This window comes from Vanellus vanellus, assembly GCF_965231255.1.
Source record: "Vanellus vanellus genome assembly, chromosome: 19".
Taxonomy (NCBI): domain Eukaryota; kingdom Metazoa; phylum Chordata; class Aves; order Charadriiformes; family Charadriidae; genus Vanellus; species Vanellus vanellus.
The window spans coordinates 6244695-6259226 of record NC_138924.1 but is presented as its reverse complement, the minus strand read 5'-3'; the positions used below and the strand labels follow the sequence as shown (position 1 = coordinate 6259226).

At 64.4% G+C, this 14532-nt stretch overlaps 5 protein-coding genes across 5 annotated transcripts; 1 reads left to right on the top strand and 4 right to left on the bottom strand.

The window, feature by feature from the left end:
* The first annotated feature begins 1036 nt into the window (after positions 1-1036).
* Positions 1037-1805, top strand: LOC309679755 (C-C motif chemokine 3-like). Its single transcript, XM_082493142.1, has 3 exons — positions 1037-1111; positions 1417-1525; positions 1698-1805. Exons 1-3 carry the CDS (start codon positions 1039-1041, stop codon positions 1789-1791), a joined length of 276 nt encoding a protein of 91 aa, XP_082349268.1. The 5' UTR covers positions 1037-1038; the 3' UTR covers positions 1792-1805.
* A 180-nt stretch (positions 1806-1985) lies between these two features.
* LOC309679565 (PHD finger protein 7-like) lies at positions 1986-5180 on the bottom strand (the record flags this gene model as incomplete). The annotated part of the gene is made up of 10 exons (XM_082492913.1): positions 1986-2164; positions 2318-2436; positions 2671-2784; positions 2908-3014; positions 3129-3291; positions 3380-3504; positions 3811-3912; positions 4013-4104; positions 4289-4436; positions 5079-5180. 10 exons carry the CDS (start codon positions 5178-5180, stop codon positions 1986-1988), a joined length of 1251 nt encoding a protein of 416 aa, XP_082349039.1.
* A 264-nt stretch (positions 5181-5444) lies between these two features.
* On the bottom strand, positions 5445-6198 carry LOC309679715 (C-C motif chemokine 3-like; the record flags this gene model as incomplete). The annotated part of the gene is made up of 3 exons (XM_082493100.1): positions 5445-5538; positions 5712-5820; positions 6126-6198. The coding sequence occupies 3 exons, from the start codon at positions 6196-6198 to the stop codon at positions 5445-5447; spliced, it is 276 nt and encodes a 91-aa protein (XP_082349226.1).
* A 2139-nt stretch (positions 6199-8337) lies between these two features.
* Positions 8338-9698, bottom strand: LOC309679564 (C-C motif chemokine 13-like; the record flags this gene model as incomplete). The annotated part of the gene is made up of 3 exons (XM_082492912.1): positions 9424-9698; positions 8859-8976; positions 8338-8437 (listed from the first exon to the last, which is right to left on the bottom strand). The coding sequence occupies exons 1-3, from the start codon at positions 9617-9619 to the stop codon at positions 8338-8340; spliced, it is 414 nt and encodes a 137-aa protein (XP_082349038.1). The 5' UTR covers positions 9620-9698.
* A 760-nt stretch (positions 9699-10458) lies between these two features.
* LOC309679681 (C-C motif chemokine 4-like) lies at positions 10459-11573 on the bottom strand. The gene is made up of 3 exons (XM_082493058.1): positions 11461-11573; positions 11154-11268; positions 10459-10991 (listed from the first exon to the last, which is right to left on the bottom strand). Exons 1-3 carry the CDS (start codon positions 11534-11536, stop codon positions 10886-10888), a joined length of 297 nt encoding a protein of 98 aa, XP_082349184.1. The 5' UTR covers positions 11537-11573; the 3' UTR covers positions 10459-10885.
* Between the last annotated feature and the right edge of the window lie 2959 nt (positions 11574-14532).

Below are 14532 nucleotides of genomic sequence, written 5' to 3'. Positions count from 1 at the left end.
TGACAGTCCAGAGGCTGGAGACGGCAGCCAAAATTAAAATCCACGAAGAGGTGCAAACCACCTATTGACCCCGGGGACGGGCAGGGTGGCAGGATGGGATTGTGCCCGAGTCCACCGCTGCAGCCCTGGAGCAGGGCAACAGAGTCCAGAACATCCAGTCCTCCATGGCCCTGCAGGCTTTCCAGCATGAGAGTTCTGGTTTTGAGCCTAATAGCGGCAAAAGGGACAAATGCGAGACCCCCGGTGACTTGGAGCTCAACACGACCTCGTTCCTCCATCATCTTTCCTTTCCTACGTGTCCAACCAAGAATCAGTGCTATCAGTGCAGGTCAAAGCATGTGCAATGCACCGTTACGGACCCAACTCCGTACCCCGGCTGTGGCCGGCACGGCACGGTGAGAAGCAGAATTTGTGGCAAAACTGGGGCTGAGCTGGGATTTGCCTCCTGGCAGTGGTTTCCTGCCAGCAACGGCGGCAGTGGCTGGGGGTGTCCGTGCCGCGGTGCCGGAGCTGGGCAGGGCTGTCCGTCCACCGAGCAGCTCCGCAGCCCGTCCCGACCCGACCCGGGGATGCTGCGGGGGCTGCTGCAGAGCAAACCGCTGCCCGGAGCTCGCTGGCGTTGCTTCGGGGCTGCCAGCCTGGGGTTTCCATCGGGGCTCTGGCCGCGCAGCTTCGTGCCCCAGCCCGGCTCGTGGCCGGAGGGGTCCTTCCGGCAGCAGTGGGGTCGGTGTGGCGGGGGTTGGGGCTCCGGCCGCTGCCCGCCGGACAGCCAAAGGGAATCAGAAAGTCGCAGCCCCGTGGCCGCGCTTCCCCTTCTGCGGTTTCCTTGCCTTCTCCAGCTCAGCAAATCCGGGCGATCCTGACATGATTTCCCCAATATGATGCTCTCAATTTCTTTCCTTGAAACCCCGCGCCCGCCCAGCGGCCGGGGATAAAAGGAGGGCACGGCCGGAGGGGCCGAGCGTGGTGCGGAGGAGAGCCCTGCGCTGCACCCCCAGCTCCAGCCCCGCTCGCGCAGCCCCGGGCCCCCGCAGCACCATGAAGGTCCCCGCAGCCGCCCTGGTCGCTCTCCTCCTGCTGGCCACCTGCTCCCCGTCCCGGGCCCATCTCGGTGAGTCCGGCGTCGCTGCGTCCTCCCCGGGGCTGGCAGTGCCAGCGCTGCACGGGAGCTGCGGCGGCAGCCGGAGAGCCGCGTCCCCGTTGGCGGGGACCCCCGTGGCTGCCGGGAGGGCCGGGAGCCGGAGAGCGTCGCCAATGCCGGGACTGGGGCGTGGGGCCGGGGGTCTGCTGGGGGGCCCCCGCCGGGGGGCGGGAGGGGGCCAATCCCTGGGGAAGCCCAAGCGGCGGTGGGGCCAGAGCCTGTGCCGCCGCCCGGGGTCTCACCAGGGCTGTCCGTCTGTCTCTCTGCCCTCACAGACGGCGTGCCCACCGCCTGCTGCTTCAGCTACCAGCAGCGCCCCGTCCCGCGGGGCCTCATCGCCTCCGCCTACACCACCAGCAGCAGCTGCACCCAGCCGGGGGTGATGTGAGTACCCGCCGCCGCCGGGGGCTCGGGGGGCGATGGTGGGGCAGCGTCCCCAGGGTGGCCGGGAGGGGGACGGGGGCGCAGGCAGGGACCCCCGGGCGCTGCCGGCGGGACCCGTTGCGGGCACCCCGCTGCCGCGGCCGAGCGCCCGACACAGGTTTTCTCCCGGCAGCCTGGTCACCAAGAAGAAGAAGGAGCTGTGCGCGGACCCCCGGGCGCCCTGGGTGCAGGCGCACCTGAAGCACTTCCAGACCCTCAAGAACTGACCCTTCCCCGCTGCCGCCCGCCGTGTCCCCGGGGTGCTGCCCCCCGCGGGCTAGGCTGCCAGCCCCAGCCACGCCACGGAGCACCTGAACTGCAGCCTTCTTCAAGGGCAATAATTATTCTATTTAACTTATTTCCGTTAAAGTAAATATTTTTTGCTAAGAAAAGGACAAAAACCACAAAAAATAAACTTCTATCAGGGAGATTGTGTTGGTTTACTGGTCGTGGGCTGGGAGGCCACCTGGGTGTCCAGGTGTCCCCGGGGGATGCTGGCCTCTTCTTCCTCGGCCAACGTGCCTGGAGCCGGGGCGCTGGGCGAGGGTCCTGTGCCAGAGGGGCCGGAGTGTGCGCCAGTGGCATCGGCAACGGTGGGTGCTGCAAGGGACGGGGAGGTGAGGAGCACAACAAGGGAAGCCTCCCTCCCTCCCTCCCTCCCCGGACCACAGCTCTGCGACGCGTCCCAGCTCCAAGATGGCTGTGGCGGCCACTTGGCCTGCGGCACCTCATCCCCCCGGCTGCACCCCTCACCGCTGCCCGTGTCGCCGCAGTCGCCGCACTCCCAGGACTCGGCGTCTTCTGGCACACCAGAGCAGCGCCGGTGGGTCCCGCGGGAGCCACAGGAGCTGCAGAGCAGGAGTCTCCAGGGCCTGGGGGATAAAGGGATGGAGTGCCACCAAAGGTCCCCACACTATGGGGTGCCAGCCCTGGCGCTGTGACGAGCCCACCTTCACACACCATCAGCCAGGGCTGAGCTGCCGCCACGCACCCTGCGCCAGTTGCCCGGCTTGGCATCCTGGGGAACCTCCATACCTCCCCAAAGGAGGGGACGAAGGCATTGTCTGCTCCCTGGGGCTGTGGGCACCGGGGTGAGCGGCACTCACCCGTTCTCCTCCGCCTGCTCCCGTCCCAATGGGCACAGGCACTGGCTGGTGTCACAGGAGCTGTGGTGCTCATACAGCTCTGTGAAGGACCCGTCCAGTTCCCAGGCAGCATCCCTGCGGGAGCAGGGCAGCGCTCAGCCCTGGGGCCTTGGGACACCCCGCTGGCACCCGGGGGGGCAGGAAGGCATCCGCCGCAGCATCGCGGAGGGGGAGGGAGGTGGAGGGGTGGGCACCGACCTGTCCGGGATGTAGATGCCCAGGCGAAACATCTCCGCCTGGAAGGTCTCCACGTCCTGGCAGAGCGGGCAGTGGAAGTGGTGCAGGGCAGAGGACAGCGCCTGGCCCTGGGGCAGAGCTGCCATCAGCATCAGCGGCACACGGGAGGTCCCATTTGTCCCTCCCGGAGCTGGGTGATGACAGGGGTGTTCATGCCAAGGGCCGGGGGCGATGCCACCTACCTGGATGCAGCGGCGGTGGAACCAGGCGCTGGTGCAGGCGGGACAGATCAGGGTGTCGTAGCTGGGCCGCCCCACCACCGCCTCCAGGCAGATGAGGCAGGCGGTCTGCTCCCGCTGCACCCCCCGCACCCGCTGCGCCGGCCGGTGCCTCCAGCAGAAGGACCTGCGGGACGCGGGCGACAGCTCAGCCCCAGCCCTCCTCTGCCCCAGCCCCGGCCCCGGCCCCGGCCCCGTGGGGCGCCTGCACTCACTTGAACTCCCCAAAAAACTGGGAGAGGCAGCCCCGCTCGGTCCCGCAGGGGAAGTGGAACGCTCGGCGGCAGCGCCGGCCCTGGCAGGTGACCGAGGCGCCCGGCAGCCGGCAGATGCAGCACCTCTGGGGATGGCATGGAAGTGCACAGCGTCAGCGCCCCTCTGCCCCCGGGGAGACCACTTCGCCCCCAACCAGCACAGCCCCGCCATGTCTCGTTGGGCTGCCTGGCTGGTGACACCGTGCCACCACTAAAGCCACCAACCCTCTCCAAATCCCCAGTTTCTGCAGAAATGGGCCTTTTTGGACCAAGGAAGCTCTGGGGAGCTGCTTGCAGGCGGCTGCCGGCACGTCCCTGGGGGGTTGCTGGCCTGTGCAGTGCCGGACACAGCTATGGGGACTGTGGTGGGGACGTGTGCCCCTCGGCCTCACCTTCTTTGTCACTCGCTTCAGCTCCTGTTGGATGTCGGGGAGGAGGAAGCCGTAGAAGCCCTCTTCATCGGCCCCTCTCTGGATCAGCCCACTGGCGTGGTACTGCAAGAGGGAAATGGGGGGGTGCCAGGGGCTGCGGGGGTACAGGGCTGGGGACCAGGGGGTGTCGGGGACCGGGTGGCATCAAGACCGAAGGACTCACCAGGCAGTGCTCATGGACGCAGAGCCCGTCTTGATGGCACAGCTGCCCAACCACATCAGGGTCAACATCTGCCCGCCGGCACAGCCCGCACACTGCTTGGGGACAGCAGCATCGTCACCCCCAGCACCGTGCCGGGGTGCCGGTGGGGCTAATGCCAGGAGTGGGATAGGGGAGACACTGGAGTGCCTTCCTGTGGCACAGGGGCCTCTGCTTGAATGACCGGGCACTGGCCAAAATCCCCTCTGGTGGGTGCCCATGGGGATGCTCTGCACTCACTTCCCTCCTCGGGGTCCTGACGCCTCTTTTTGTGCAGAGACGCCCAGGAGGGTTCTGCCTCCTCCTCCTGCCGCTCTGCGGGACCCTGGGCTGGGGGCGACTGCAGGCTCCTGTGGCGTCGCGACCTTGGCTTCATCACTGCAGGGGGCTGCAGCCAAGGGGATGGCTCAGACGTGGGGAGGTCGGTGTTGTCAAAGACCGTCCCACTCCTCCAGTGCCCGTGACAAACGCGCCCCTGCGCTGATGCGCGTACACGGCAGTATTTATACAGCCGTTTGTGACATGGAACCACACACGTGTATGTGTCACAAATGGATGACCAACTGCACAGGCAGTATAGATAACCTGGTACTGGGGGGCACATGTCCCCACCATCTCCCTAGAGCCTTCTTGGTCCAAAAAGGCCCCACTCAGCCCCGGTTGATGGTGTGTGAAGGTGGGCTCGGCACAGCGCCAGGGCTGGCACCCCACAGCATGGGGACCTTTGGTGGCACTCGGTCCCTTTGCTCCCCCAGGCCCTGGAGACTCCTGCTCTGCAGCTCCTGTGGCTCCCGCGGGACCCACCGGCGCTGCTCCGGCGTGCCAGAAGACGCCAAGTCCTGGGAGTGCGGTGACTGCGGCGACACGGGCAGCGGTGAGGGGTGCAGCCGGGGGGATGAGGTGCCACAGGCCAAGTGGCCACCACAGCCATCTCGGAGCTGGGACGCGTCGCAGAGCTGTGGTCCGGGGAGGGAGGGAGTGAGGCTTCCCTTGTTGTGCTCCTCACCTCCCCGTCCCTTGCAGCACCCACCGTTGCCGATGCCGCTGGCGCACACTCCGGCCCCTCTGGCACAGGACCCTCGCCCAGCGCCCCGGCTCCGGGCACGTTGGCCGAGGAAGAAGAGGCCAGCATCCCCCGGGGACACCTGGACACCCAGGTGGCCTCCCAGCCCACGTCCAGTAAACCAACACAATCTCCCTGATAGAAGTTTATTTTTTGTGGTTTTTGTCCTTTTCTTAGCAAAAAATATTTACTTTAACGGAAATAAGTTAAATAGAATAATTATTGCCCTTGAAGAAGGCTGCAGTTCAGGTGCTCCGTGGCGTGGCTGGGGCTGGCAGCCAAGCCCGCGGGGGGCAGCACCCCGGGGACACGGCGGGCGGCAGCGGGGAAGGGTCAGTTCTTGAGGGTCTGGAAGTGCTTCAGGTGCGCCTGCACCCAGGGCGCCCGGGGGTCCGCGCACAGCTCCTTCTTCTTCTTGGTGACCAGGCTGCCGGGAGAAAACCCGTGTCGGGCGCTCGGCCGCGGCAGCGGGGTGCCCGCGCCGGGTCCCGCCGGCAGCGCCCCGGGGGTCCCTGCCCGCGCCCCCGTCCCCCTCCCGGCCACCCTGGGGACGCTGCCCCACCATCGCCCCCCGAGCCCCCGGCGGCGGCGGGTACTCACATCACCCCCGGCTGGGTGCAGCTGCTGCTGGTGGTGTAGGCGGAGGCGATGAGGCCCCGCGGGACGGGGCGCTGCTGGTAGCTGAAGCAGCAGGCGGTGGGCACGCCGTCTGCGAGGGCAGAGAGACAGACGGACAGCCCTGGTGAGACCCCGGGCGGCGGCACAGGCTCTGGCCCCACCGCCGCTTGGGCTTCCCCAGGGATTGGCCCCCTCCCGCCCCCCGGCGGGGGCCCCCCAGCAGACCCCCGGCCCCACGCCCCAGTCCCGGCATTGGCGACGCTCTCCGGCTCCCGGCCCTCCCCGCAGCCACGGGGGTTCCCGCCGACGGGGACGCGGCTCTCCGGCTGCCGCCGCAGCTCCCGTGCAGCGCTGGCACTGCCAGCCCCGGGGAGGACGCAGCGACGCCGGACTCACCGAGATGGGCCCGGGACGGGGAGCAGGTGGCCAGCAGGAGGAGAGCGACCAGGGCAGCTGCGGGGACCTTCATGGTGCTGCGGGGGCCCGGGGCTGCGCGAGCGGGGCTGGAGCTGGGGGTGCAGCGCAGGGCTCTCCTCCGCACCACGCTCGGCCCCTCCGGCCGTGCCCTCCTTTTATCCCCGGCCGCTGGGCGGGCGCAGGGTTTCAAGGAAAGAAATTGAGAGCATCATATCGGGGAAATCATGTCAGGATCGCCCGGATTTGCTGAGCTGGAGAAGGCAAGGAAACCGCAGAAGGGGAAGCGCGGCCACGGGGCTGCGACTTTCTGATTCCCTTTGGCTGTCCGGCGGGCAGCGGCCGGAGCCCCAACCCCCGCCACACCGACCCCACTGCTGCCGGAAGGACCCCTCCGGCCACGAGCCGGGCTGGGGCATGAAGCTGCGCGGCCAGAGCCCCGATGGAAACCCCAGGCTGGCAGCCCCGAAGCAACGCCAGCGAGCTCCGGGCAGCGGTTTGCTCTGCAGCAGCCCCCGCAGCATCCCCGGGTCGGGTCGGGACGGGCTGCGGAGCTGCTCGGTGGACGGACAGCCCTGCCCAGCTCCGGCACCGCGGCACGGACACCCCCAGCCACCGCCGCCGTTGCTGGCAGGAAACCACTGCCAGGAGGCAAATCCCAGCTCAGCCCCAGTTTTGCCACAAACTCTGCTTCTCACCGTGCCGCGCCGGCCACAGCCGGGGTACGGAGTTGGGTCCGTAATGGTGCATTGCACATGCTTTGACCTGCACTGATAGCACTGATTCTTGGTTGGACACGTAGGAAAGGAAAGATGATGGAGGAACGAGGTCGTGTTGAGCTCCAAGTCACCGGGGGTCTCGCATTTGTCCCTTTTGCCGCTATTAGGCTCAAAACCAGAACTCTCATGCTGGAAAGCCTGCAGGGCCATGGAGGACTGGATGTTCTGGACTCTGTTGCCCTGCTCCAGGGCTGCAGCGGTGGGCTCGGGCACAATCCCAGCCTGCCACCCTGCCCGTCCCCAGGGTCAATAGGTGGTTTACACCTCTTCGTGGATTTTAGTTTTGGCTGCCGTCTCCAGCCTCTGGACTGTCAAGTTGTTGCCATTACTGTTTGCCCTCTTCTTCCCCAGCAGGATAATTTAATCCCATTTTAACTGTCTTAGCCCCCAAAAAGCAGATACGTCCATGTCAGGAGACAGGGCATTAAGAGCAGGAGCTGGAGGGAGGAGAGGATTCTGCTGGTGCCCACTCAGATCTGTTTTGCCACAAATACTGCTTCTCACCGGGCCGCGCCGGCCACAGCGGGTGCAGAGTTGGGTCCGAACTCCATGACCAGAACCCTGGTGTGAACCGGGCACACGAAGGCTGCTCCATCCTCTCAGCGTTGGCTGGGAACCTGCCCCCAAAGCATCCATGATTCCCGTTTCTTCTTGTGTTTAAGGAAATGATTGAGGTGAGTGACAGGCCTGGTATGGGCCGGTTGCCGTCGTTTGCCATCCCCGTTGCCCCTGCAGTGGGTGGACGGGTACGAGGGACTGCGGGAGGATTTCCTCCATGAGTTGAGGTGATTCCCGGGGACCTGGAGCCCCCCCCCCCCAGCACAAATAGGGTCACCCCCATGTGTCCCCGTCTCTGGGGTCTGGCTGGAGCTGAAGGACAGCGCTAAGCCTTCAGGCACCTCTCCTGCAGCCGCCCCCAGATAACCCCTCGATCCATCTGGGAGAAAAACAAACCAACCCCCCAAAATCCCCAACCCCCCCAAACCCAACCTTCCTCCCATCGCCAGCCTGCGCCTGCCTTTATCCCCACCTCAATCTGCATCCCACCGGGAGCACAGCTGCCCAGGGCATCCTTAAATCCCATACCCCAACAGCGGCTGCTTCATCTTGAGGGGAAACTGGGGCCACCAACCTCGGCTTTTTGGGTTGCCCTGCCCTCCCTGGACCATTCCCAGGTCCCCGCGGCGATGCCGAGCCCCAGCGTGAGCCCTGTTTTCTCCCGCCGGATTTACATTGTCTCACTCCAGCTGCAGGTCAGCACGAGATGTTTTATTATAAACCCATCGAGGGACGTACAGTAGTGCGGAGGGGGCGATGGCAGGAGAGGGGACAGAGCCGGCTCCATAACTTAATGAGACGGGAATGTACAGAGAATTATGGGATGGAAATAAATAGAGATTATATGGAAGGCAACTTCACGTGGAGGCTCTGATTGACTCTTTCTGCCTCCGATACTGCTGGAACCAGCCCTCCTCCGGGTCCACACAAAACTTCTTCCCCTTCAACAGCTCCACACTGCGGGGGAGAGAGGGGCTGCGTTAGTGGGGGGGTGGGGGGACAACGCAGGATCTGGCCAAGCCCTGGAGTTCCCCCACCAGCCGGGGGATGCCTACAGCATCCTGCCCCCCGCATCCCCCCAAAGTGCTGACTTTTAGCAGTCTCTGAAACTTTGGTTTCCTTCCCGTTTTTTTTTTTTTTTTTTTGTCCAGCTGGCAGCTGAAATGGGGGATTTGGGTTCTATTTGGGATAAAGCTTCAAGCGGGGTGTGCGTGTGTATGTGTGTGTCAGAGAGCCAGGGCAGGGCACCCCCACCCACGCACCCTTTGGAGTCGCTCGTTTTGGGTTATCCCCAAAGGCAGAGCCACCGGCAGGGAAGGTGGGAGGGCGAGGGTGAGGAGCGGGGTGCCCGGGAGGAAGGCTGGGTGGGGGTACTCACCGCACAGCCCTGCGGGAGCAGTGGGAAGGCGTCTTCTGGTAGCTCCTGATGAGAAAGTCAGGGATTTTCTGCCGGATGAACATCTCCTTGTAGCAGCACGTGCCGTAGGGACTGCGGACTGAGGGGGGGTGAGAGGGGTTGGTGCTCTCCCACGCCTGGCACGAGGGGAGCGGGTGCTGCCCCGGGGGGTGCCTGTGCTCCCCCAGGGACTCTCCTGCTCCTTCCGACCCTCTGTCCAAGGGTCGCCTCTCGCATCCCCGGCAGTGCTGCTTTGCCCCGCCGTCGGAGCCCCCCGTCTCCCTGCCCACGGGGGTTTACTACCGAGCTCCCCAGCTGGGGTGCTGGGGCTGAAGCCATCCCCAAGCCCATTTTTGCTCCTTTTGAACAACAACAGGATGGCCCCGTGCTCGGGCAGCCAGCGATGCCCCTCACCCGCCCCCAAACCCATGGCAGAAGCAGGAGTTTAAGCTCTCATCCCCCTCCCTGACCCCCCCAAAGCCCATCAGCGGAGGAGCCGGGGATGGAGCTGGGACATCTGTGGGGAAAGCTCCACGTCGGTACTCACAGGAGACACTCTGGCTTCCAGTCCAGAGAGCCGCCAGCAGCAGGGTGAGCAGGGCCAAGGAGAAGATCTTCATGTCCAACCCGGGGCTTGGTGAGCACCAGCAGCTGGCAGCCCTTGCCGTCTCAGGGCCACCGAGAGCTACCTGCTTCTCCTGCCGGCACCTCGGCGTGATATACCCCCCGGCCAGGCTTTCCATGACAGCTCTGGACTCTCCCCGGGGAAAGAACCGCCCGGAGATATTGATAAAGGGCAACCAGTGAGTGGAAATTCCTTCTCCCGGCCCCTCTGGCCCCTGTGGTACCCGAGGGCTGCTGGAAAGTGTGGTGAGCAGCTGACAGCTCTGCATTGCTGGTGATGCACCGGGGCTGGCGGTCTATTTTAGGTTTGGTTGTTGACACCAGCAAACCACAAAGGATGATGCTTGGCCTTGCCGAAGCCCTTGGCAAGTTGTTTTTGTGTTTTTTTTTTTTTGTTGTTGTTTTTTCAAACCCCACCATTGTCAGCGTGGCTGCGATGCCTCTCTTGCAATTTGGCACCGGGGCGAGTGGCTTGGCAGTGGCCGGGCTCGCCCCAGCCCACCCCGAGACCCACCGTTGGTTGCCCATCGGGTGGCTGTGCCCATCACGGTGCCCGTCACAGTGGCAGCGCCCATCACATCTCCTCATGGCATCCCAGGAGAGGGGGTTGTCAGTGGGGCCCGACCAGGCATCCGCAAGGGGCGGCTCTGATGGAATTTGGGCCGGGGGGTCTCTACTCCTTAGGATGGCTGACGAGGAGCATGGGAAGCCCCCTCCTCTTGGGCTGTGCCTGCCCCTTGCCCCTCTCACTGGTGGCTTCTCCAAAGCCCACACAGATGTGGTTTGACCCTATGCACCCCCCGGACTCTCTCACTGGGACATGGTGGGGGCTTCAGCTCTTCCCAGCTCCTCACTGACCCCAACGCTTACAGATGTGGTTTAGCACCCAGGCAGGAAAGGCGGCAGCGGGATCTGCCTGCTCCCAAGACACTTGCACAGCCAGATGTTCGGATGCGTGAGACCACGTTTAATTCTGTTCAGTGTGCTGTACAAAAAATAACCACGGAGCTGCTCCCCCTTAACCCCTCTGCTGCTGCCAGCCCGGCGAGCGCAGCCTCACCGACACGCTGCCGCTGCCTGCGAGGGGTACGGGCAGCTGCCTGCGCGTGAAGCGGGGCTGAGAGCGTGGGTGGCGGCAGCGGGGCTGGACCCCAGCGCCCCACAGGGTCAGCACACCCCATCCCGGTGGGATGCTGGGGATGGCAAAGGCTCTTTGACTTCAGGGAGGTGGTGAGGGTCAGCGCAGCGCCACGGGGAGGGTGTCCCTGACGAGCTGCTATAGCCAAATGCGGTGTCCCCTCCGCAGCTGCCTCCGCAAAGGGGTCACCTTCGCGGTATCCCATCCCCCGTGGAGGGGACTCCCTGCGCTGCCTCCGGCCGCCCCACTAGCTGGGGATGGAGAAGGAGCTGACTTGGAAGCTCTGCTGGTACCTCTTCACCCAGGCCCTGCTCGCCTGGGCGCAGATCTCCTTCCCGCTCCTCACCCTGAAACTGGGGCGCAGAAAAGATGGGGTTAGTGGGGCGGTGGTATGGGGACCCCAATGCTGAGTTTCTGAGGGGCTCAGAGGCACAGAGGATCAGGATTGGACCTGAGACAGGGTCTGGCAGGGTCTAGAGGTGCTTAACCCCCAGAGCTGGGTTTCGGGTACTCACATCACAGCCTGGTGCGGGCACTCGGGGCTGGTGGGGTAACAGGTGACGATGTTGTCTCTCTTGATCCTTCTCGTCTGGAAGTTGAAGCAGCACTTCTCCGGCACGGCCGGGGCTCCTGGGGAAACAGTTGAAGCTCAGCTTAGCCTGGAGACAGCCACTTCCCATCTCAGCCCTCCCGCCATGGGCACGGCGGCTCTTTGGGGGTAGCCGCCCTGCACGCCGTGCATGAAGCAAACCCGTCCCCACAGCCCCGGCGGGCTGTCCCCGTCCCCCAGCCCACGGGGACGGAGCGGGCAGCAGCGCTCACTCTGAGCCAGGCTCTGGCAGCACAGCACGGCGAGGAGGAGGAGGAGGGTGCAGAGCATTCCGGCCGCCTTCGCCATGCCGGGGCTGCGGGAGGGCTGCTCGGTCGCGCTGGGGCAGAGCTGCCGTGTGCTGGGGTCAGGGCCACCGGGATGCTTTTATAGGGGACCAGCGGGGTTGGCTGCCCCCGGGGCCAGCGGTTGCGTGAGCAGGGGGAGGACCTGGTCCCCCGCCACGTCCCAAAGCACAGAGGGTGAGCAATACTCATCCCCTCCCAGCACAGCCCTGGGAAGGGAAAAATCCTGTTCCCACCCCGTGATGGGCTTGAGATTTTTTCTGAGCTCCTGCCTCCAGCATTAGGGCCAGTTGCTCCCAAATCTTGGCTCTGCACCCCCGTCCCCCGGGCAGGCTGCGTGCCCCATAGCAGAAACCCAAGGGTGGGCGAGAGGGTCCGGGCATCTCCCTCGGATGGGGCCAGGGCCAGGCTCAGCACCCTGCAGGGTCCTCAGCAGCCACACACACTCCCGGAGGTCAACATCCTGCCCCCTACACCGCAAATTTTTGCATCCTATCGCTTTGCATCCCAGCCCAGGGGACAAATGGCCAAATAACCCCTCTCTCCTAAAAAAAGCCATCGAGAAACAGCTTCTGTTCGGTTGCACTGTGTACACATCTCCGTGATGGGTTTGGGGGTGTTTGGGGCCCATCGGGACCCAGAAAAGGCCGGGCATGGGGCTCTGCTTCTCTCCCGCTGGCACCGAAGCAGCAGTTCATGTTCTTGGCCGCACTGAGCTGGGAAAGGCAGAGGCCGGTTTGGGGCTTCCCCAGTGGATTTTGCCTGGCTGCAGCTGTCCAAAAAGCCCCCGCTCCCCCCAGCCTCAGCAAATCCCGGGGCGCATCCCAGCTGCCGGCAGCTGGCGGATGGTGGGAAGCAGCAGGAGATGCAGACGTGCATCCCCGCCAGCCCAGCTGTGCAGGCAGCCGCGTCCCGCCGCGCAGGGCTGGGGACACTGGTGGCACCCTGCTGGTGTTCCCGCCACCCTGAGCTGCAGTGCAGCCCCACCACGGAGACTCAACTGGGGAGAACATGGGGTGCTGGTCCAGGCAGGGACCTCCCCTGATGGGAATGGGGGCCACCTCCGCGGTAAGACCACACGTGTCCCTCCATTTGCTCTTCTCCAAAGCCATTTCCCAGAAATCAGCCTCAATTTTTTTTGGAGCGCATGTGTGGAATGAATAATATGAAGGTGCAGCAAGTCGGGTTGGGTGATGCCCCAGGGCTGGTGGGCACGGACAAGGCAGGTGTTGTGTTTTTGGTGGAGCAGAGCACCTTCCCATCATCACCCAAACTCCCATTTAATCCCTCCTGGAGGAGACCCCGGGAAGGGGAGGAAAGCGGACTCCTTTGGTCCTGGTCCGGCACAGCTGCCTGGCTCGCCTTTCCCTTCCCACGCACCGAAGATCTCCTGGCCCATCTGGGGTAACAGTGGCCTCCTAAGGGTAGAAAATATTCCCTGCGATAAGAAAATGAAACGCAAACACAAGGAAAACAAAAGAGAGTTCATTGGACTGGGAAAGGACGCTTTTAAAGACCCCCGTGCAAAACGCTGGGATGCATCGGGTCGGGGAATTCCAGGGATGACGTTCCCGGCACCTGCAACATCCCTCTGTCCTGAGCCCAGGCACTGGCGTCTGCTCCGTGGGACGAGCGGACCCTGTGGATGGGGGATTTTGGAGCATTGGGGATTTTCAGCCCTGGTTGGGCCCCTGGAGCTGGCAGCTCCTGAGCGCTCCTGGGTCCCCGGGTCTTGCCTGCGTCTCAAGAGGAATATCCCCATTTCCCCTCCCCACATCGGCCAGGATGGGGCCTTACTGGGTTTTGGACAGATCCGGCACTGGAGCAGGGGATGTCCGTGGGGGCTGAGAGGGGCCAGAGGCAAACCCAGGTGCTCCTGCGGCTCTCGATCACAGAATCATAGAATGGTTAGGGTTGGAAGGGACCTTGAAGATCATCTTGTTCCACCCCCCTGCCCTGGGCAGGGACACCTCCCACCAGCCCAGGTTGCTCCAAGCCCCATCCAACCTGGCCTTGAACACCTCCAGGGATGGGGCAGCCACAGCTTCTTGGGGCAACCTGCGCCAGGGGCTCACCGCCCGCACAGGAAAGAATTTCTTCCTGATATCTGATCTAAATCTCCCCTCTTCCAGTTCGAAGCCATTCCCCCTCATCCTATCACTCCATGCCCTTGTGAAAAGTCCCTCCCCAGCTCTCCTGGAGCCCCTTTAGGCACTGGAAGGGGCTCTAAGGTCTCCCCGGAGCTTTCTCTTCTCCAGGCTGACCCCCCCCAACTCTCTCAGCCTGCCCTCATAGGAGAGGTGCAATCCGATGAATTTAGGAGAAGCTGGTCGTCACCCCCTTCCAGTTCATCAGCCTTCCCATGGTTGATGCAGAGGAGGGCACGAGACGTGGGCAGACCCACTTCTGTGATGAGTCCCCTGGTCCCACATGTGGTCTGGGCTGAAAAACACCCGTTCCCTCCCTTTGTTCCACCGTTTCATGCCGACTCCTCGTCGGCACTCACAGCTCTGGCTCCAGGCTTGGCTTTAGACCCTGGTGAGGAGCAGAACCTCTGGAGACGGGCCACCAGCCTCCATCTCTGCCTGTCCCCTCTCCCAGGGCCGCGGCGTGGGGTCCTGGGGCTCTCCCCGCCCTGGCTTTTATCACCCTTGCTTGCCGGGAAATCCCATGGCCGGGGAAATCCCCGCGGGAAATGTGGGGGATATGGGTGGGGGGGACCCCAGGATATGCTGCCCCATCCCTACATCCCTCCCACCACACCAGGCGCACCCCACGGCCGCCCCATGCGGGCGATGCTCCCCCGGGGCCTCTCTGCATCCCTGAACAGAAAGCGCAAGCGGTTCCTGGGGAAACCACCGCCTTCGCCGGGAGCGCGGCGGTGTTTAATCACCCTCCGTGCTCAGAACCAGCCCCAGCCTCGTCTCGCTGAGCGCGGCATTGCCGGGGCTGCCCGAGGGAGCTGCCGGGCACGCCGGGACACCCGCTCGATGGCACAGC

Excerpts from the sequence above, each read along its gene's own strand:
- LOC309679755 (XM_082493142.1), top strand. The coding sequence starts at position 1,039 with ATGAAGGTCCCCGCAGCCGCCCTGGTCGCTCTCCTCCTGCTGGCCACC. Across the intron at positions 1,112-1,416 it reads CCCGTCCCGGGCCCATCTCG|ACGGCGTGCCCACCGCCTGC; the intron begins GTGAGTCCGGCG and ends CTGCCCTCACAG. Across the intron at positions 1,526-1,697 it reads TGCACCCAGCCGGGGGTGAT|CCTGGTCACCAAGAAGAAGA; the intron begins GTGAGTACCCGC and ends TTCTCCCGGCAG.
- LOC309679681 (XM_082493058.1), bottom strand. The coding sequence starts at position 11,536 with ATGGCGAAGGCGGCCGGAATGCTCTGCACCCTCCTCCTCCTCCTCGCC. Across the intron at positions 11,269-11,460 it reads CTGCCAGAGCCTGGCTCAGA|GAGCCCCGGCCGTGCCGGAG; the intron begins GTGAGCGCTGCT and ends CTGTTTCCCCAG. Across the intron at positions 10,992-11,153 it reads TGCCCGCACCAGGCTGTGAT|TTTCAGGGTGAGGAGCGGGA; the intron begins GTGAGTACCCGA and ends TCTGCGCCCCAG.